The 22,958-nt window shown below is 37.3% G+C and overlaps 2 protein-coding genes across 2 annotated transcripts; both read right to left on the bottom strand.

The window, feature by feature from the left end:
- Positions 1–129: 129 nt before the first annotated feature.
- Positions 130–9,046, bottom strand: LOC145230755 (uncharacterized). Its single transcript, XM_080096280.1, has 19 exons — positions 8,853–9,046; positions 8,558–8,710; positions 8,128–8,196; positions 8,013–8,064; positions 7,424–7,504; positions 6,647–6,852; positions 5,911–6,070; positions 5,735–5,844; positions 5,548–5,673; positions 5,356–5,470; positions 4,906–5,022; positions 4,613–4,778; positions 4,202–4,350; positions 3,777–4,020; positions 3,459–3,575; positions 3,097–3,198; positions 2,878–3,029; positions 2,569–2,675; positions 130–2,429 (listed from the first exon to the last, which is right to left on the bottom strand). Exons 1-19 carry the CDS (start codon positions 8,958–8,960, stop codon positions 834–836), a joined length of 3,930 nt encoding a protein of 1,309 aa, XP_079952406.1. The 5' UTR covers positions 8,961–9,046; the 3' UTR covers positions 130–833.
- Positions 9,047–11,245: 2,199 nt separating this feature from the next.
- On the bottom strand, positions 11,246–22,741 carry LOC145229225 (guanine nucleotide-binding protein-like 3 homolog). Its single transcript, XM_080094522.1, has 17 exons — positions 22,594–22,741; positions 22,469–22,527; positions 21,692–21,841; positions 19,027–19,143; positions 18,024–18,116; positions 17,822–17,957; positions 17,650–17,753; positions 17,445–17,592; positions 17,074–17,161; positions 15,500–15,611; positions 15,352–15,417; positions 14,952–15,094; positions 14,586–14,682; positions 12,675–12,762; positions 12,138–12,253; positions 11,632–11,827; positions 11,246–11,404 (listed from the first exon to the last, which is right to left on the bottom strand). The coding sequence occupies exons 1-17, from the start codon at positions 22,604–22,606 to the stop codon at positions 11,292–11,294; spliced, it is 1,839 nt and encodes a 612-aa protein (XP_079950648.1). The 5' UTR covers positions 22,607–22,741; the 3' UTR covers positions 11,246–11,291.
- Positions 22,742–22,958: the final 217 nt, after the last annotated feature.

Below are 22,958 nucleotides of genomic sequence, written 5' to 3'. Positions count from 1 at the left end.
TCCATGCAATAAAAAAGTTCGGTTTCGGCCGAATTTTCAAAAAAGTTCGGGCCGAAACCGAAACATTGGAAAACAACGGATTCGGCCGAAATGTTTCGGCCAACCGAAACTTCGGTGCATCACTAGTTATAACGTATAATTGTTAGCAAAGTTTGAAGTAATTATTGTGCATGAGTTGCAGCAGTAAATTTTTGTGCATCAGTTTATATTGTGCATAAGTTGAAACATTACTTTCATTGTAATTCATTATTGATGCTGTTAAGGCCTTACTGCAGACATGACAATGCAATTGTGCGCAATAATTGAAACAATTAACAAAAGCCCGCACGTGATTGCCGGGTGTACTAAAAGTGTTGAGTGCAGTTTTATAACTTTGTCGAAAAACGGTTAGGCTAAGATTGTTCTCTAAGTGCTGTTTAATAGATTTAAATTAACTGTTTATTGATAAGTTTCCTCATTAACTTTTATTTGATGGTGCGTCGCAAGTCCAGAAAACTTTTCCAGAGGCGTCGCAACAAAAAAAAGTTTGAGAACCACTGGCCTAGAGAACTGTCTCTTGTGTTAATAAAAAAATGTCACAATACCCAGACGCAAAAACAGACAACAAAAACGTGCAAATTAAAAACGTTAAACTGCAGTGCATTCTTATACAGCATGATTGAGCAAGATATATGACCATGCGAGGTTAAACACACGATTAGAAATTAATCAAGCCAACAAAGCAAAACATGCATGGAAAATTATCCAGGCACAATAAAGTTAGTGGTGCAGTAACACAATCATTTTAAAGAAAAATAATTAGCAAGAAAAATTATGCACAGCTGCCAGTTGACCTAGCTTGTAACAGCAGGAACATGAGCGGGGCAGCTTATAGCAAGAAAACTATACCGCTTGTGCAGCAGGCTCCGTTCATGTCTGTGCTTTAGAGAAAATAGCTTAAGGATAGGTAAGGATTGTTTTGTCCCAGAAACGCGAGTGTCAGCAGTTCGACTTCGCATGTTTTTATCAGACAGCTTTCGAAGTGATTTAGCTGTTTGAATTTGGTCGGAGTGAGAAAAAGCGGATTTTGACTGTGGTTTGCGATGACGCGATTTCAAAGGAAATGTAGAGTTAAATGGGCAGGCGTTTACTCTTTTTTTAACGCGCAGTTGACCTGGTGGTCGCACTGCAGAAAGTTGAGGATTAAAATTAGTATTGCTTGCATCGGCACTCTTGTTATTCATATCAGTGTCACAAACACGCAAAGAACCCAAGTCACCGCATTCGCACGCAACTTCTCTATTAGGGTCGGGTGGGTCAAACTGGCACGTTGCGTCCACGGGATCGACAACGAGCCAGCCTTCGTCATCCGACGGATAATATGAAGATACCGACAAACCACTTTCACTCTGTTGCTTGCGCAGCCACTCGTGTATACCTGAAACTCTTGGACGCGTCGCCATACCAAGTCGGAAATCTGGCCCTCCATATGCTGCGGCTAATGCTTTTCGTTGCTGGCTGTAATGCTGTGCAGCGTTTTCGAGCGGATGGACGGCAAAGTATCTTTGGAACGGTAAACCAAGCCCAATAGTTTGAGGGGTAACTGCTACCATTCCTGGTGGGGGTGGGGGATGTACCAGGGAGTTACCACCACCCAAAACTTCTCCTCCGGCCACAGAGGATGCTGGAAACGTTTTTGGGACCACTGCTTGAGGTGGTGGAAAGGGCATGTGTGCCGTTTTTCCAGGAAAGCAACCTCGATTGGCGGCGGCAATGATACCGTGGTAGGCAGTCCCCAGGTGCGCTATTCCCATGGTGGAGGCGACCTTAGCTTGTGACGAGCTTACAAGATGTACACTTCCGTTTCCAGGCACAGTTTGTGAGTCCGTCCCCCCTGGCAACTTCATGCTGTGATGACTTTTGTGAGTGGACAGTTTGGTCACCGAAGTCTGTGATGCGACCGATGCATTGTTGTTGCTTGTGGTGCTGGCGATGCTTGTGTTGCTGGTGCTTTGCTTGGGAAGAATGAACGCGTTTGGTTTCGATGGTGTGTTGTTAGCCTCGCTGTTAAGACGCTTCAAGGTGTTTTGCATTTTAATTTTTACAGGGCTACTCGAACGTTCGGTCAGCATACGATTGGTGCGGGACTTCTGGTCATTGGTTTGACCTGAAGGTCTGTTGGTTTGTGTCGTACTGTTGCTGTTGTTATTACCAGTTTGCCGGATTGAAACTTTGGTTGGACGATTGGTTAAAGTTTGTGAATAGATGCTTGCGGCCCGACCAGCGTACCTAGCCACTCCCTGGTCGCTGTTGTTGTTACTATTGGTTTTGTTGTTACTGTTGTTGTAGCTGTTAATGGTCATCGAATTGCTGTTGGTCGCTGTGATTGGATTGTTCCATGATCGTCGGACAGGATTGGTATTCGGCTTTTTGATCGGTACGCCTTCTATCTGTTTGCGAATAAAAGTGAAATTTTATCGGTCAAATGACTAAATCATTAATCATTACGCAGAAAATTTGAGATCTTATTTATGATAATTTTACATTATTAATTCATTTGGCCTTTCAAACGTTTTTTAACATACTTACATTGAGTTCTTTTCCCACATAAAGTGGAACGTCAACCAACGGCTGTCGATGAATCATTTCGAACAAACCGATGTCGCAGTTTTTGTCACGTTTACGGTCCAAGATTACTGTTGAATGGCAATTTAATCATTACAGTTTTAACGACCCGGCGTAGTTTTTTTAGGGTTTGGCGGCGTTCAAAATGTTTGACATTCGTGATAAAAAAAACAATCATTTGTGATTGTTGTGCTGTGGTGCTTTTGGATATCGAGTAGTGTTTTTTTTAAACGCAATGAAGTGTTCAACAACAAAGAAAATGTTTTATTCAACCTTTCATTATGTCCTCTTGTACAGAGGTGCAGAGTTTGTTTGTAACCGAAGTCGAACGGGACATGGTTGGACTGGAATTCACCTCGATCAACCATGGATTGTAATTTTCGTCAATCATGAAATCTGCACCATACAGTTCGAAAGATCCTTTTCTGTAGTTGATTAGAAATATTAATTTCCTACCAAAGAAGACATAAAAAGTCTTATGCTTGTTATCACCTGTAGTCAACGGTATCAAGGGCTGTCTGGCAAACATGGATAATTGCTTTTTTCATTCCGGGAAATATCAAGTCATCCCACAGAGTTTGGCAGCCTCTGGATCTACAAAAAGCACAATTTTGACGAAATATACAAAATGTAATAAAAATTAAAGCCACTTATCCTGAATCTTATGCCGTGTTTACCTTTATTTTGCTAATATACGGTGCTTAAAGCATTAAATACAGAAACCTTTTCGACGTTAAGAGCCAGAAGTTGATTTCCACTAAGTTAATAAACTTAAAAAAAAACTGACAAATGCTTAACAGGACAAAAACGTGTGTAAGTTACCAGAAAGCAACTTTTATGCGTGTTGGTGTCACCTTAGGTAATTTTTAAAGTCTGCATCTGACCACATGTTGTCATGTGGCAGCGATGGATGACGATTTGAGTCGACGTCCATGTTTTTCTGAACCGAATAATTGCACAAGTGAATGCTCCTGAAAAGATATCACAAACTTTGTGATAACAGTGTGTCAGTAACCTAACAAATCATATTTTCTACAATGCATACTAATGTAACAAAAACAAGCAACAGGGGTCTTGCATGCGTCAACAACAAGAGAATACGACAAACATGTTCGCGTTTTTGATTCCCACATGTTTTTAAGTGGTTACATCTGCAATTTCACAGTACTTACGGGTCTAAACTTTTGAGAGTAAATGGACGCGACGAAAATCTCAGATACGATTCTCGGTAAATCCATATTACCAGTGGATTCCAATCACTGACCAAAAACCACTGACGAATATCGAACTTGGTTGCATACAACAGTAACGGGCGCTCGATGTACTTCTGCACAACCCAGCGACTGTCCTTAATTAGATTCGGATCTCCTGATACTAACTTGAGAATTTCGTCCAAGCGATTCATTACAAGAATGCCTGTTTTGAAAATGTACATATACAGCATATAAGCGTCAACATATTTGTAAATATCCATTCAGCGGAGCGATATACATAATAAACTGAGTTTTAAGTTCGTAACTGCATGTGCACACAAACATTACTTTCATTGCTGCGAGTAAACAAAGTTTATAAATACTGTAAACTATGTTCGAAATACCTCTGCCCCTCGATTTGGCGCCTGGTTTGATAATCCACGTGTTCTTTACTCCGTCGACAAATAACTGGGGACTCACAGCTTTCATTTTATCAAGGGCTTGCTCGCATTGCTTGAAATAAGAACCACTGTGCGCTATCGATGCTCCGTCACTGCACGTACATGTGTGGTTACGGTGTAAGTAATGCAAAGTATTCACGTTTTGCCACTACTAATTGTTTCGGTAACCTCTCACACAAAACCCCCAAAATGTGGTGGAAGATCATTTTTATGTACCTAATCACTTTCAACAAAATTGGTCGTTTAAAAAAATTCACATTGCTTACATAATAATCCCATAGCATGCCAACGGAATTAAGTATTACGAAAAAGTGTGACCAATTAGTGGTGATAAGGTATTCCAACCAACTCAACTGTGCAAGTCTGGAGAAATGAAAAATAAGTTGATCCCAGCTTGCATCAGGGATGTGGTAAACCGACTGATCTTGGTCTATGTCGTCATGGTCTCGTTCATTCGCATGAAGTTCACAAGCTCTGATGGCAAGCATTAAAACCTCAGACGGAACCATGTGAGGACCACCTTAAAACAAACACCCGGTCATGAAAAACAGGGAGATTGACGTTTCCAATAGTGTTGTAATTGCACACACGTTATGACAAATATATACCAAGTTAAAACTACAAAATGCTTCCCATGTGCTACGTACCCAACGGTGGCATTTGACCATTTTCAACTTTTTCGCTATCTTGACCGTAGGTATCATCAGTGTGTTTAGCAACAACAATCTTGAGAATTGAAACAGCGGCTGTCAATCGAAAGTCATCTGAAACCGATGTACATTAGAATATGAACGAAGTAAACCATCAGAGCCCCCAACTCAAACTTCCTAGACAAAAACTTACACACTGTGCAAAAATACAGCGCACATTATCAAGCAGCATGCTGAACTTAAGTTTTCATCGAGCAAACAACGAGCGAGTATTTACTCTTTTCTATAGATTTGACTCGTTGCAGAGTTTACCCATCATTTTTTTTAAAAAGTTTCACAGCCCTTTTTTAAGTCAGTTGTTTTTTAACTTACACGCGTAAAAAGCGCTATAAAAACCTATTTAACGAGTAATGTGGTTTTGTTTACGAAAAAATAGCGGTTTCTAACCGATGAAGTCCATCTTTTCATCCTCGTTGCTCAATCTGTAACACCTTGGAAAGAAGAAATCAGAATTGCCATCGGAAAAGCAAGAAAGCATTCGCAGATTCATGCATAGTCCCACCTAACCAAAATCAACCCCAAGTTAAAGAAAAACATTTCATAACTGCTGAAAGGTGGGGATTCGGTAAACATACGCACCTTGGTGGTAAAGTTGGCCTTGGAAAAGTGGTTGACGATTTGATCTTTCTGCAGAAATTTCCAGTCTATGGAAGACGTCCGCGTTGTCCACTGGAAGATTGGAAGCTCATTGCGCACCATTCGACCCTTGATAGGCAAAAGCAGTAATAATAAGTGCTTCTACAAGCTTTTATACTGGACTGCTTACCATGATTCCATAACAATCGTCGTTTTCTTTTTCCTTTTCGACCTCCGCTTGCTCGAAAGGTGGACGTGGACTCATACCGATTCCACTATCCTTATTGTCGTAATCATCGTCTGTCAAAAAAGTTTGTTACTGTGGAGTTGAATAAATTGTCGTGTATACTTGGTAAATATTTTTACCAAAATCATCGTCATCGTCATCAGCATCTGAGGAATCTGCAGGTCGATTTTGATTTCTAGGGCGCAGAGGAAGTTTGAATTCCTTTTCGACCCAACCCCGCTCGCGCAATGCTTTCCTGATTAGGGGATAGGGACCGTGAATTGAGAAAATTTTCTTGCTCTAAAAAAGTACGTAAAGTATAATAACATTAAATAATTTTACTAAACAACCTTTGTAAACCTGAAAAGTTTTGTCGTCAACCTATGTTCTTTTTATAGTGTGCTGCTTTGTGTGGACATGTTTAGGAATAAATCTGGTGAACTGGGTTATTTCACCTGGGGTAACTATGAACCTGCTTACGGTGCTTAGCTTTGAGTTGAATTATGCATGAAACTTTGGCCATCGACAATATTACGTAAGTTTTACCATAAAATAGGAAGTTAGGTCACGATTAAAACATGCATTTCAGAACAAATAGTGCAAATCACTTCTTGATGAAAAATTTTTTTACCCTACAAGAGAATCATTATGCCACCTTTTTTATGACACCTTTTGCCTTTATAACACTCAACAAATAATTTTGCACAATGTTTACTTTATAGCGCTAGCGTTTCGTGCGCAGGGCATTTCATACAACAAAAAGTCAATTGTTAACGATGTCATAATAAGTATGCACGATGTCCCTTGCTTATGCACAATAGAGTCACGCCTTTCATAAAACCTATAAAATATTTTATGCGGTCGTTTTGTTTTTACCTTAATAGCTTTCTCAGCTACCGCCTTTGCTTTCTGCAGCCGATCAAAATTAGCGTAGGGGTCATTCGAATTCCGTTTCTTGGCAGTTCCGTACGTTCCTTGGGCAGCAAAATTTTGCGGCGGTGATGCGTAGTAAGTCTTTGCACGAGCTGGTAAACTTGGCGGCGATGTTTTGGACGGCGCTGGAGATTGAGGAGGGTCTGTGTCTGTATGATTTTTATATATCGTTATTTACCTTTTTTATGTACTTCTGCATACATACTAGAAAGCAAAAATAGCACTTTTTAGCGTTTAAGTTGTTGAACAGTTAAATTTATGAAAAGTCTGTGCGACAATAACTTATTCTTACGACTGGCACAAAAATTAACAACATTTTTAACCATCACGATAACATTCCTTTTAAATTTTTGTTCAGGTGTAAGCTGTACCAAACACCTAACATTTTGCACACAATGTGACTGGTTTTTCGACAACTAGTTAATTTGTTAAATTTTAAATGGTCAATTGTGAAAATTTTGGGCCGAACTTTTAAAACACTTCGGGCCAAGACTAATGCATCGACAAAACGGCATGCTCGGCCGAAATGTATGTGAGAACCGAAACTTTGGTGCATCACTACTGAATAGCCGTGTATTCAGTCGATTCGGTGGAAATTAACTTAATTTCAAAAATGCAGTGATAGAATGAAAAAATCCTATCCACAGCAAATTAGTCTTTTTGACCTGTGTAACGTATCGATGGGCACACCACAAAAAATGCTAAAAACACTGCACCTACCCATTTGGTCAGCTCCATGTAATTTATGTTTCAACTGGTTTCGCGGCATTCGACTCCGTTTTCTCAGAAGATTTTTGTCCCCTGACATAACGGGGAAAATAATTATTTAAACATAAACGAATCACACTATAGTTTGCATTGATTAAACGAAAAACAGCACATCAAAGTGGCGACGAACGATGTGACATTGTTTTGTTTCATAACTATAACACATGTAGACAAGCTTTTTTGTAATGTTGTTTGTTGTGGATCACGATATCGATGATTGCTAATTCTAAATTGCCTAAAGTTTAAAATTAGGACCTATAAGGATTGGATTTTGGAAAGTTTTATTGTCATAGACCAGCAATTTAATGTTTGTTCGGGTCAAGTGTTTCCTAAAGCACTATTGTTTATTTTGAAAAAAATAGGTAACTCACAATGCAATCTTTCTATTACAGCACTAAACTGTTTACGCGGAAGCATTCGAATGCGTCAAAAGCGTAGTGCGCGGTTCTTGAATTAGTTTAGCCCAAATTAAGTGAATTTACTACCGAATGTTCGGTTTGGGATTTGAACTAGTTTAGATGACTAACTAAAGCATATTTACCTGTATACGGTCTTCCCGACAATACACCGCTTCGAATCTGGTTCACACTTCCCTATTGTGTTAAGCAGTAATTAGTTCGAGACATAACGACGTTCAACTATTTTTGAGGACTTACTTTCTGCGATTTGATTTCATTCTGAGAAGTGGTGAAAATCTGCTGGTGTAAAGCCTGGTTTTCTTCTTGCTGAAACATATCACAACACTTAGAATAAAATTAGTCTTATTTGTCTGTACCTGCTGTTATATGCAAAAACAACAAAAATCCCACCGTCTATCTTGAACAAACTGAACAAGGCAATAAAAATGCGTTTTCTTAACGTGCCGTGGCAGTTTAGCAAATGTTTGCGTTCGAAACCGCGCGATCTTTAAACTTATAAATAGATCTACGACATCAGTATAGGCTACATTTATCACATTGCTAGAGGATGGTACACATTAAAACTGCAAACTTGACACAAAAAAGTTATGCAGGTGCTGGGATGCGCGAAGAGTTCTACCATTAACTTTAACCCAGGTAAAATTCCAGTAACCAATTAACAACATACCAGTTTTCTTTGCTTGTCCATGTGCTTTTGTTGGCGGGCCAGAAAGTTCATTCCCATGTTTTCTACCATGCGCGAGCTGGCCTTACTGACCCGCGGATGGAAGGTAAAGTCTTCTCCGAACTCTTCTACTGCTTGACGTGGACTAACTTTCGTCTACAAAACCAATTGTAAAATAAAACCACAATCGCACGCACAGCGTCGAACAAATAGCTCTGCTTGAAGTTGTGCGTCGGCATACCAACAGTCAATGATTTACGATTTAAAGGGATCAGAATCCAAATACAATTTTGTTTACCTGGTTTGCAGCTGAAGCGTCGTCACTTGGTATGGCATCCAAGTCCATCTTGCAACACAACGTGCTTGTCGTTTGGTCTTCGGAGAGTTGGCCAACCACTTCCGGCATTTTCCTACCTGTTTGGCAGAATACAACAAGCTGCTTGGCGACAGGACAATAGCAAAACACTCCAATTTCGCACCATTCAGTGGATTTTGTTGTAAGACTTAAACGCAGCGTACCAAACGATATCTGTTTTTAGTTCCTTGGATAATCCTTTGGCCGACGCCACTCAAAATCAGCTGGGCACACAAGTCAAAAACTGTGCGCGGGGCCTTTCTATGGAAGCGCAGCAGTAGATAATCGAGCACAGCCCGATATCTTACGCGAGAAAGTCAAGAGGTCCCGCACTTTGAGCCATTGAAAAACGACGACACAAAACAAGGGTAGCGCATAGTACAGGCTACACATCGCATTCATGGGTTGGCATATCCCGGTAAAGCACAACCGGTAACTAGGGACGCAACACACTCCACCGCATTGTTATGGCTCGCCGCACGTACTTACGTATTCTCACTTTCTTTTGTCCGCGTGTTTCGTTTACTCGGGGCACGAGAAACCGCTGGTGCTCCTCCATTGTACCAAACCGTTCATAGTCAGTCTAAATCGCCATTGACTTTCACCAGTCCTAACGCAAACATAGCGTCACCAACAATACACACATTTTAATAAAAACACAGACTGGAAGGGAATGTTTGTGTTCATACCTCCAAAAGGACAGGTTGTGTCGAATACAAAAGCTTTTGTTACGACACTATCGGCAAACAATTGGATTTACCAAAACAATGTCAAATGAAGGCTCAGTACAAAAAGGATAGTAAGCTGCGAAGTCTCTGCTCTCAGAAGGAACTTTAAACGGGAGTTCGGCTTTTAAAGCGTTTCATAAACAAGTTACTACAAAAGCCGTGTCATCCGGCGAACAAGTTTGAATGAAACGTGATGCAGATTCTGTTGGAATATGTAAGACAGAGGGCTTTTAACAGCCCCCCAACACAGTAACCTACTTGGGCATAATTACAAGTCTTTCTTTGCTCATAAGATAATTAAGGTAAAGGGATATCTAGGTATTGGAAAAATTAGCCCTAATAAAAGTACAAAGTTGTTTCAACATAAATTTACGCAGTATATGGCTGAAGGTTGCTTAACGCTTACAACGTCGATACCTAAAAACAGTTTGGAGAAGGCCTCTGCCTGCAAAAAAGTTGTTTTGGGGATTGAACGCGAATGTTTTATAACATTTTCAAGGTTGGCTACGATGCGAACATTTATAGCCTCGTGCTCCACAATTGTAGTATGTTAGTATCGCAAAACATCATGAGTGGATCACGGCGTTACTTTAATTTTGTATAAATGCCCGGGATTTGTAGCGACTTCGCTTACAATGTTTCACTTTTGTGTATGTTCTCGCATCACTACACATTAAGCCGAGACAACATCGGTATTCGAAACTGTAAAAATTGTGTTTTATTTCATAACACTAGCTTTAGTATGACCAGGGTTCGCGAAACCCCAAAAAACGTGGGATGATTCGAGGGGGTTTGCCAACGCAAACAATAATTTATGCAGTTCTCAATAGCCTACTTTAATGCAATACAAACTGCTTGACATTCAATTGAAATAAATTTGGTCTCTTACATTTCAGCTTGTTTGGACCTCTGCATACCTAATGAATTCTTTCTTCATACTAAACAGGTTGGGATTTGGGAACCATAAATCATCGGTATAAAGAGGTGGTTTTTAAACTGTGCTTTGCCACGCCCTAGTAAGTTAATGAATTAACTCAGTTAAATTTTAATAATTTTTTTATTACTTTTATTAAATAATGTTTTAAATAAATAGGCCTATATATGAAGACGACAGACACCTTTTTTACTATTTATTCATTACCACGAAAGAGCGGTACAAGAAAAAAATCCTACGAAAGCTAATGCGCAAAATAACTTAGGCTATGATCGTTTCTCCGCAAACTAACAGGCGCGCTGTAGGATACAATATCTCCACTTTTTCGAGGACATGTCTCCTTTTTCACAGAAAGCAAGTTGCCCTCAGAGGACTTTAAAAATTGCCCAAATGTCCTCCTTTTTAAATTCCCTGTATTTGTTAAATATATAAATAACAATTTGACCTTTAAAAACAGCCAAAATAAAAACCCAAGGCATAACAGCCAGATGTTTAGTGTGAGTTGTGATCATTGTAGATTGAAATTAACATTTTATAAGTGAGTTAAACTTTATCCAAACAAGTTTTATTTTACTGTTGATTTGGTAAAATACCGCGTTGCGTTGTTTTATTTGACATTCAGACGGCGGCTTGGTCTTACATTTCTAAGAAGTCTTGAAAACTGGAAATAAAGGTTGGTTTTAGGATTTTTATTAAACATGATTTGCGCGAAAAAATAAACTATTTCGGCAGTTGCATGTCCGCATCGAAATCATAATCCTCCCCGACGGCGGGTGTTGGTGTGAAACTCATTGCAGACAGTAAGGTATCGCCCAATTTGTCCGATAGTTTGTCTGGAAAACCAATTATTATGTTGTTACAATCGTAAAAACAGTAATGGTTCAATTGCGGCCGTTTGCAGTTTTGCACTACTATACTATTAAGCCTGCCACGTGTACAAATATACGTTGATCAAAAATTATAGAAACAAAAAAATTCGAACCTGTACCTTAACATTACAAGATTCGTTTGTTAATAGGATTTCTTTTGTATTAGTTTGCAGAACAAAAAGCTATCTTACCGGCACGCTTTCTGCGCCTTTTTTGCTGTTTCATTAAGGCTTTTACATCTTTATTCGCTTGGATGTTGCTCCCCGTAGCCACCACATCTTGCAAATTTTTCTGTGAGGCCTTTTTTCTTTTGGCATCTTTGCTGTCACATTTTTTCTTAGCTTTTAATTTTCCCTTTGGGTTTGCGTCGATACTTATTTCGCCCAACTGCGGAAACATTAACAGTGAGCGCTGATTTACGCACAAGTTCCGGTTTCACACATCTTAACCCGTCAGTACTGATATAAGTAATGTAGTAAGCTATGGAATCAACATATTTTTGTAATTACAGATTTACAGTACCTTCACTTACAGACAGGTAGTGTAACTCTTTTAGTTGTAAAGAATACAAAACACACTTTCAATGTCCAAACACATGTACAACATAAAGCAACTTATTTTATTTTTGTAAAGTTACACTACTCATCTTTACCCACTACCCACTAGAATTACCCATCTGTACAGGTTTAGTTAATACCTCTAATGATTCGACTTTGTCTGCATCCATATCACTTATTTCATCTGAAATAACATCTTCCTCAACCTTCTCATCTATATCATCAGTTTTATCATCCATCTGAACATCTGATGGACCTGCAGCAGTCAAATTTAATAAATGAAAAGATACACAATAAAATTGCTTGTTACTCAAAAACAGGCGATATGGTTTCTGGCAATTTATTTTTAATGAGATACATGATCCTGAAATTTGGCTGCAAGATTCGGAGTTATTGCAAAAATTACGTTTTTCAAAACAAAGCACATAATATCTACAGTATAACAAAACAGTAGAATCTATTCAAATGGCTCTGTGGCCCATTGAAAATGTCTTGGTGGCCTAGTACTGGGCCATGGCCCACAGTTTGGGAACCACTGGTCTAGTAGATAGTTGCTGTCCACTTAAATTTGTTGAGAAACCACTTTCTTAAACAATTACAAACTTTTGAAGAACTTGCTTTTAATAAAATGATACAAGTGTTTTTACCAGTGAAACTTTAATGAAGATTAAAACTACCTGATGACTCATACAAAATTGCATGAGAAGTTGAAGGGGCCCCTTTGACATCATTTAGTGCTTGTAAGTTATCTTTTTCCAGTGATTCCTAAAATCAGTACAATATATTATTAAACTGTATAATTATATCACCAATGCTTTTGGATTCAATGCAGAGAAACAAACTTTAATACATTGAAATAACCTGATTAAAATGGTGTGCACCTTTTGTGCAGTAATGTACACCCTGACCCAGAGCATGGTTTACTCTATTTAGGACTAAACAGCTAACAAGAAACATTCTGTTTACAACTTCAAGAAAGGAGGTCAATAATGATCCCACAAACTTGTAATGAAATAGGCAGCTTAACAGTGAATTTATTTTAAGCATGGCACATTTGGATGTTGCAGAGGATAAAAATAAAACAAACTAGAAGAGTGGCTTTCTGATATACTTCCATTTTATATATTCTATACGATATTTACCAATTTACTATACACATCATTTGATCTACACATATGATTGTTTTTGTAAACAAAAACTAATGGGTCCCCACATGCATGTTTGTGCGGATTTACGGTAAACAAATGTTGCGGTGATTTTTACATTCTTAAGGACAAATTTTTAGAAAGCATTAACCCAACAATAAAAAAAATTGTTCGTATTCTTTTTGCACTATTATTGTCATGTAATTACAAAAACATTAAAAAAACGTAACAAAGACTTAAATCTAATCTCTTGCTTTAACCCAGATGTAGTCCTCCAAGGTCGGGCAATTTTTTTAGAAAGCTGTAACAGTTGTGTTACAGACACTTTAAATTAAAAAGCAATTTGCTACAAGTGTATACATAACAAATTGTTTTTCATATAACTTTGTTTCGCAAAATGAGTACCATTGACCTGTAGTAACCTCTCAGGGTGCACACGCCAAACGACTGTTTGACCTTTTGACACCGTTTTCAATAGCACGCCGTCATTCGTGTTCAACAATACTGTTAAGCCTAATTTATACATGCCTTGAGTATTGACTCCTAAATTGATTGTTAAAAAAACGCTACGTTATGAAGAAAGTTCTGAGCTGTGTTTGTAATACCGACTAGTTGACCTTAAGTAACCCGTGATCATGCGGCGGCCAACCTGACAGCGAGCATTTAAAAAAACATTTATTTGGCAAAAAAGTCAAGTTAATTTTTTCATCTTAACTTTTATTAACAAAGTTTTTCTTGACATATACAAAACCGAAGCACGGTTATTAGGCTTAAATCACGTCATAGGTGTAAAACCTTCGCCAAAACTAAAAATGTGAGTGATAACTTAATAAAACGACATAGCATTGCTGTGCAAAACAGCTGATTTCTAATCACTGAAACGATGTCTCGTAAAACGTCTGTCCGACGTCAAGCTGAGCCCTCCCGCTATCGTAAACCAGTGAGTTACTCTCTTGGTACTTCAGAAAGCCACTGTCTTTCTTGACCAAACGAGCGTTAGACACATTTACGTTTCGGGGGCCTGTGGGTGAATCTCTGGGTCATACGAGGTCAAAATTCACATGGACCATCTTTAGACCAATATCTGTAATGTGTGTAAAATTGAAAAACTTTGAACCATTCTTTCTTGACCAAAACGTGGGAACAAATCCGCGCTAAAAATTTCACGTTTTGGGGGGCTGTGGGTGAACCGAGGGATCAAACGGGGTCAAAATTCACATGGACCATCTTTAGACCAATATCTGTAATGTGTGTAAATTTGAAAAAGTTTGAACCATTCTTTCTTGACCAAAACGTGGGAACAAATCTGCGTTAGAAAGAAAAAAAGAAAAAAAGAAAAAAAAAAAAAAATATAGACAAAAACAATATGTGTCCCCTTCAGGGAAGGGGACCCATAACTATTAACATGGATACATTTAAATAATAAACATGATAAAAAAATACCCAGTCAAATTCTGCTGCCATTGACTTCACAATCTGTGCATCAAGATGAGTTGAAGTTTTGTCCAGAGGAGGATGTGTGAAGTAAGATAAACGGCCACTATGAAAATATAAAAAAGGAAAGTAACATCTTGGCGATGCCAAATGCACAAAGCCAGCACCTAAATTAAAAAGATTGAAAGAAAAATATTGCACTGCTGTTAAGGGAAACAAAATAATATTAACACAGGGCACAACAGTGATCTTTTGTTGTAAGTAACACAAGAATATTTAACTTCGACATATGTATCTTTTTTTTAATTTCATAAAATTACCCAGGTATTTAATTCAGCATTAAAAATACAGAAGCAAATTAGGACTCTTGCCAACCTGTTCCAATCTTGCAAGACACTCTTCGCTGCAGCATCAGTATTAGGAATTCCACCTTTTATTAACTTTCCCAGCCTTCGAGCGAGTAATTCAAGAAATTCGGAGGCATCTTCATATGCAGTGATATTGTACCGCATCATCATCTACAGTATAGTAGAGAACAGCAAATTGGTTAACTAATTACTTCTGCATAACATACTGCACTAAAATGCTGCTTACAATGTTAATTGTGATTAGTGGCACAAAAAAGCTTATGAAACTAAACACTAAATACATTAACAAAGATTATTAAGGTTGTAAAGTCTAATTTACAATCAGTTTGGCTTTTAATATTGCCACACATACAATTGCCATACAAAGTGCTGACGTTCATGTTTGATATCTACATGCGAATTCATACCTGTTGTTTATTGCATCGACTTAAAATAGCAGCAACTGGGGTCACTGGATCATCCAATGTTTCAATCTGCAAAATAATTTAATAAAAAATGCACTGCTGCACAAAAAGCACACAGTGCACAATTTGAATTAATAAATAAATAGCAGACCTTAACACAATTTCGCAGAATAACAGCTGCATCCGTGGAGCCAGTTGCCATGACAATTCCAGGACAGTCAAGAATTTTTATATTTTTGCTTAATGAAACTTCTTGCATTGATCTGCATAAAACCATGTTTTTAGATATATTAGTACAATTAGAACAATACATGCACATTAACACTGATAACTAGAAGGGTGGCTTAGCACATTTTACCATAGCATATACACTACAATCTATTCTGCAAACTGTAATATATTCTCTATATTTATTTTTATTGGGTCCCATATTAGCCAACATTTTTTATAATCTTGATTTGTTTCTGCAGGCAGAAACTCATGGGTCCCCAAAACCGCAAAGTTGTAAACAGACAACCATAAGAAACGTTGCTATAAAGTCAAACACAGTAATTGGTAGTGTTACTTAAAAAAAGAAGTTATGTAAATTACAAACTGTCCAAATCTCATGCAATTGAGACATTGTTATAAGTTTGTGTGCCTAAATAGCATAAAACACTGACATCTCAAAACGGCATATTATACAAACTGTCAAAATGTATTGTTGATTAATTCACCCATTTTGGGGGGTTGGTAGGGTAAATATTAGGGCTGCAGGGTGAAACACAATATTCGACAGCTACAAATGCCAAATTCAAAAAACTATCAAAAATTCATCCAAATCGGACGTTTTATAAACAATAGGTGGCTTAAGCAGTAAATATTGGGCTACATGGTGAAACACAATAATCGATGCCCTAAAATAGCATAATGAAAAAACTGTCCAAATTGTATTCAAATCGGACATTGTTTAAAAAATCACCCATTTTAGGGGGCTAGTGGGGTAAATATTGTGGCTGCAGGGTAAAACACAACAAACGATGCCCTAAAATGGCCCAATGAACAAACTGTCCGAATTTCATGAAATTCGGACATTGTTTAAAAAATCACCCATTTTAGGGGGCTAGTGGGGTAAATATTGGGGCTACAGGGTAAAACACAACAAACGATGCCCTAAAATGGCACAATGAACAAACTGTCCAAATTTCATCCAATTCGGACATTGTTTAAAAAATCACCCATTTTAGGGGGCTAGTGGGGTAAATATTGGGGCTACAGGTTAAAACACAACAAACGATGCCCTAAAATGGCACAATGAACAAACTGTCCAAATTTCATCCAATTCAGACATTGTTTAAAAAATCACCCATTTTAGGGGGCTAGTGGGGTAAATATTGGGGCTACAGGTTAAAACACAACAAACAATGCCCTAAAATGGCCCAATGAACAAACTGTCCAAATTTCATCCAATTCGGACATTGTTCAAAATTTACCCATTTTAGGGGGCTAGTGGGGTAAACACTGGGGCTATCGAGTCAAACAAAACAAATGGCACATCTACATAACCATATCTACCATCTGTGAAAGTTTCATCCAAATCCATCAAACATTTCAGGGCAAAATGGGGTGGACAAACTTCAGGGAAGAAAAAAAAAAAAAAGAAAAAAAAAAAAAAAAAAAAAAAGAAATCGAGTAAAATCAAGATGTGTCCCCTTCAAGGAAGGGGACCCATAATTAAGTACATACTTGGTTATCCCTGGCATTGCTCCAACATTACAGGCTTTTGCTCTCTTAAGGCTGTTAATTACACTGCTCTTGCCAACATTCGGAAACCCTTAAAAAACACAAAGTTTATATTTAACATTTCCATTAAAGTTAATAGAAAAATAGAAACAAAAGATGCCTCTTCATGTTGGTCACTAGCACAGTGAATAAAGATGACATAATTTTTTTTAGGTTTAGATATTTGTATCTCCTGAAGAACTCAACTAGTTTGCTTATGCCACAATTAGTAGTTGGTGTTAGTTGTCATGTATAGTATTTTGAAACTATACACATTGTTTGACCTGGTTTCACACAGTTAGTTACATTGAAACTAACATTACAAAAAAGCTTACCCACAACACCAACAGTTATGGATGTGTCAAGACCATTGTGGCGACAATAATTGGATAGCAACTTCATTAAACTGTCTGACCCAACGCACTGGCTAGTTGTTGAGAGAAGTTGGTTGTTTAGCTGCTTCAGAGGTACTTTGCACTGTGTCTAATTCAGCAGAAAGGTTAGCAATGGTAATGCTTGTTCAAAAAATAGTTATGTTACCAGGTTAGTTTTCTGTGATTGGGTGGATGCTTTGAATGCAACTGTAGGAAATTCATTTCGAAGGTATTTTAACCATTCCTCAACATTTTGCTTGGGAACTAAATCTGTAAAAATAGTTTTGCATTACCAAGCAGTGTAGGACAGTCGATGTTGTTCGATGAACAGTACAAACCGATTTTGTTCAATAGAAGAACAACACGCTTATTGGGTCCAGATTGGAGAACTGACTGTTCAACCTGCAAACATCTGCATCCGAGAGGGTCTCTGGCATCAAGGACTTCAATGACAACATCTGCTGCATCAACAACCTGACAAGTGCAAGTATACATTATAAAATTTAAGATAAATGATTTTGCACATGTTTGGTACCATACCTTTCTAAACTCCTTGTAGTACGACTTTCTTGAAGTTTCATTGGCAAGCAGTCCAACAGATGCATGCTTGCTAATTTTATCAAGTAGAATTTTCTGATAAAAGAGAAAGATTCATCTTAAACATGTATTTCCAAATTAGTATATTTGAAACAGTGGGTAAAACCTCTGTAGTAATGGATAACTATTACAAATTCAACCAATCTGTTGACCCCTCATACAATTATTCTTTTTTAGAAACTTCAAAATCCAAACATGTTGTGGACCACTTAGGAATCTGGAGACCCAAGATTCTGAAATACTTGTTTAAAATGTACATATTTAGGGTGCATGAAAATTACTCTACTGATCAAGTCATTTTTTCTATCCGAATAGATTGTAATAGACAGCAAGTGGTTATAAAAAAAAATAAGAGTGACTACCTTTCAGAGGACCACAGTGCTGTTATGTTTACAGATGTGAGCAAAAACAACTACACTACTTTTTTGTATTGGTATCTGGCTGGTGTAACCAAGAGCAGGACCCAGCTAGACAAGCTTGTGTAACAACACATATTGTAATCATAATTAAAAAATCTATTGTGCGAATACACATTCTGGTCACAAAATCAAATAGAGTATTTGACTCTGTTGCACTATTTTTATCAATCATTATTAGGTTAACAAAAATATTTAAAATGATATATGCCAAACATTCACTGATTGTTTATACTGGCGTTACAAAAATGATGCCTTGTGAAATGAGCATTAAGTCTCTTTTTTTTCTTCAAAGGACAGCGAAAGCTAATTAATTTAAAACCGAATTCACTTTGTGTTTTCTTGTAGTAACCCTCTCAAAATTTGACCAGCCTCAAGCACAAAACAAAATTAGCAGGATGGAAAGACATTTTTCACTTTTTTAAAATACTTTAAGAAGGAGTCATCCAGAACAAAAAAATACACAGCAATGCAAAATTGCAGAGGTAATGCATGAATACTAACAAATTTCCTTGTACATATATATTAACCTTTTGTTCAAATTCTTTTTGTCTGTGCAGTGCATCTTTTTGTAGACCTTCCAGAGATCTTCGCTTGTTAATTTCAGATTGGCGTCTTTCCTTTTGCCTTTTTTTCTCTTCTTCTGCCTATATTTCAACATACCCATTCAAGCAATTTAAAAAAATTATATAACAGTGGTTCTTAACAGGTGGAAATTATGTTTTCAGAGGAAAATTGTGTCAGTCAGGAGTAACCACACTCTGGCCTGAGCCTGAGGATTGAATCCGACCTTGAATTAACAGTTGAAAGTTAATTTACTAAAAAATTTTCAAGACACATAAAAATCTGAAAGCCGTTAGTTACATTACAGACATATCTAAAAGTATCAATGCCTTTGTTATTGTGTGCAAATAAATGCCTTTTCTTTGTTGATTGTGATTGAATAAATGACTAATGCAAGCAGAGAAGACTTCTCAATATTCCACACTTTTTCACTCTCTTAAGGCCCGTTTACACTGGACGCAGCGTAGCGAAGTTGGGCGAAGTTGAGCGAACGGGGTGTTTACACTGGACGTAGCGTAGCGAAGTTGGGCGAACGTGCAACTTCTTCGGGGAAACTCTTACACACAGAAACATTTTGGCAAAGGAATACAAACCATTTAATGTTTATTTGTCAATAATTAACTTAAATCATATATATTTCACTACAGAATTTATTTGAATTAATTGACATTGTGACGTCATATTACGTGTACATATGTATCTGTTTACTGTACAGTAATAAAATGTTTGAATCACCAAGATGCAAAAAGAAAAAGTTTCCGGATTTTTCTTTGCCATATCTTGACAGGATGTCATTAAACATATGTTACCGGACCCAACTACTGTTTTCTAAGAAAAAATTCTGTCCTATTTTTGATTAAAATACCTGTCCTTTTTATGTAAAAATGATGGTCACTTTTCATGTACAACATGGAAACATAAGCCATAGCCACAAACAGTTTATTGAAAATAAAACTAACATCAAACCATTTGAAATACTGCATAATTTATTGCTTATTGGCACAGTAGTGTTCTGATGTTTAATTTAAAGCCACTTCACAACATCTGCCTTGAAGGAGACTTAGTTTCACCATCCTTGTTCATGAAATGACCATTCATCAAGATCTTTTAAATCTAAATAACAACACTCTGGTTTAGAAGTTTATTTGAGTGTTACATCTAAATTACAACACATTATAGTTTAGTTTAGCAGAGTAATTAGGTGTGAAAAATTATAGTTGGATAGTATTCACATATTAAAACTACTTTTATCTAATAATTTTTCCTACTGTACATAACATACAAAACTAGGCCACAAAATTACACCGACATTTGAGAGAATAGCATGTGGATGATGAGGCAAAAAGTATGCAAATGCCAAAATCTTAAAACATTACAAAAGTTATACTGATTAATGATACATATCAAAAATATCACTACACAATACAAACCTATATATATATGGTAAATCCAATCAAGCCAGACATAGGAATCCATGGTCATCCAGGAACCAGAAATCTGAAGCTTAATTTGCACACATTAAAACCAGTTTCACCTATTTAAAAAAGTTTTGTATTGACATAACACCTGGCTTGTATAACATATAGATGTCTTCATTTTACCTGCTACACAAAACATAAGTTTTCATGACTATATATCACACAAAACTTTTCTTGTAACTGCAAGTCCGCTCACATACACATCTTAGTTTGCTATAGTGACTATCCCTTCATAATATTACTATAATTCACATGTACATATTTTTTAAATTGACTGCTATTTGTTTTATTACACTTACTTCAAATTCAAGGAGTATTTTTATTGATTTAAAAAAAATAATCTACTAGTTTTACATTTTTTTAGACAGCCAACTGTTTATTTTTACTGACAAAGTAAAAATTGTTACTTTTAAACCTTCACCTAGCCTACTGTACAGTTTTCGGCAAAGTTTCTGGCAAAAATTTACGACTGTACAGGAACCTTCGCCCAACTTTTTCGCTACGCTCACGAACCTCGGCGAATTCGCCCGAATTCGGGCGAAGGCTGCGCTCAGTGTAAACAGTCCCATTGAAATCCATTGTAGCGAAAGGTTCGCTCAACTTCGCTTCGCTACGCTACGCTCAGTGTAAACGGGCCTTTACAGAAGCGCTATTCAAACTAAATAAGATTGCAGTAAGCTAGGGGTCGGCAACCTTTTTGGCGACACATGCCAATTTACTCGTTATTTCCATGTGTTAATGACCTTGCATGCCAATGTTTTTCCAAATAATATTGGTTCGTACCAGCAGATATCAATAATAAAGAGAGAAAGCAGATAATAAAGAGAGAAACCATGTAAGGCATGTTTTGTGCATGAATTTTAAGACAATGGCATGATAAAAACTATAAACAAGCAGTGTAACAGGTTAAATCGTTACTTCAACATAAACACGCAAATCGGTTGGCGTGCCTTGAAAAACCACCTCGCATGCCAAGGTTGGCACATGTGCCAGGGGTTGCTGACCCCTGCAGTAAGCCTTTAAGGTGCCCCCAAATCGCTTCACAAAATTAATTCAATCACAAAATAATTTATTTGTTAATGTAGGGCACAAAACATCATAAAAAAATAACAGAGGGGCACAACTGGTTAAGAACCACTGTAATATAACATACCCTCTGTTTGCGCAATTCTGCCTCTCTTAGAATTTTCTCCTTGAAAGGAGCTGCATTTGGAATGCCAGGGTCTTTCTTAATTTGCTTTACTTTCCCAGAAGCAGCATTCCTTTTTGCTTCTCTTTTGACCTTTTTGTTGTGAGCTTTTACCTAAAACACAATAGTTGTCGGGATTTAAAATAAAGAGTGAAGTTATAAACGCTTTAAAGATATAGTTTACCAGTATTGGTGAAGAACAGGTATCAGTTAGCACCAGTTTTTATTTTTTTGTTTGCTCGGATATTACTATGCACACTGATGTGCTATTGTACTTTTTAAGCCATGCCTAAAAAAGTTGTTGACTGATTAAGTAAAATGCAAATGTGCATAGAATTTTACACAAACTTCAGTGAGTTGTACGTGCAGACTGCAGGTGCACCAGTCTGCAGAACATGGCAGTTCCCGACGAGATCTCGTGCGTGCAGGACCTATATGTCCCGCGTGCACGGCCCGTAAATTCGCGTGCAAAACCAATTTCAGCAGGCGCAAAGTATGCTATAGAGTTTAAGACAGGACAATTAATGCCTTTGATGCAAAATTTCCGCGTGCAACGCCGAAAATTCGGAGTGCCAAAATTGTTTTCAAAACTAAATTGCGCGTGCAGTTGCCATACTCTGCAGACTGGCAGGTACATTCAGGTGTAAAAGTACTATCACTAAATCCTATACACCTGTTTTTTCATACATAGCGATAGCATTCAATAACATAACAGAAACATATTATTACTGCAAAACTTACATTTTTCTCTATTCTATACCTCTTACTGCATGACATTCGCTTGCTCGTTTTACGAAGTTCTGTACAAAAAAGTTAAAACAAAACCATTGTTGTCACTTGTTAAGGTATAACATAAATATTCTTACTTGGTCTTTTCATTCTTGTCCACGAAAAGAAGATTCTCAATGATCAAAAATATTAGTTGCGCTTCAACGATAATTCGACAACAAAAGTATTTTTATTTTCTGTTCTTCTGACATACCCAGCTTGACATGCAAAAAGAATCAGGTTATTTCCCGTTCTTGATCACAATAAATCCTGTATTTTAGAATCGAGCATCGATAAAATTTAACGCTTTTGGAAAAACTAAATCTTTAGAAAAATTACTGTTACAAATTTTAATTAAAATATAATTTTCAAAAGGCATATATTACTTTCTTAAAGAACAAATATGCATTTTATATTTGCAACAAGGATGCTGCATTGTTACGGATTATTACACAGAAACACG

The sequence above is a fragment of the Phallusia mammillata genome, chromosome 5 (genome assembly GCF_965637545.1).
Source record: "Phallusia mammillata chromosome 5, kaPhaMamm4.hap1.1, whole genome shotgun sequence".
NCBI lineage: Eukaryota > Metazoa > Chordata > Ascidiacea > Phlebobranchia > Ascidiidae > Phallusia > Phallusia mammillata.
Note: the sequence above shows the minus strand (reverse complement) of the source record. Positions and strands in the feature narration are given on the sequence as shown.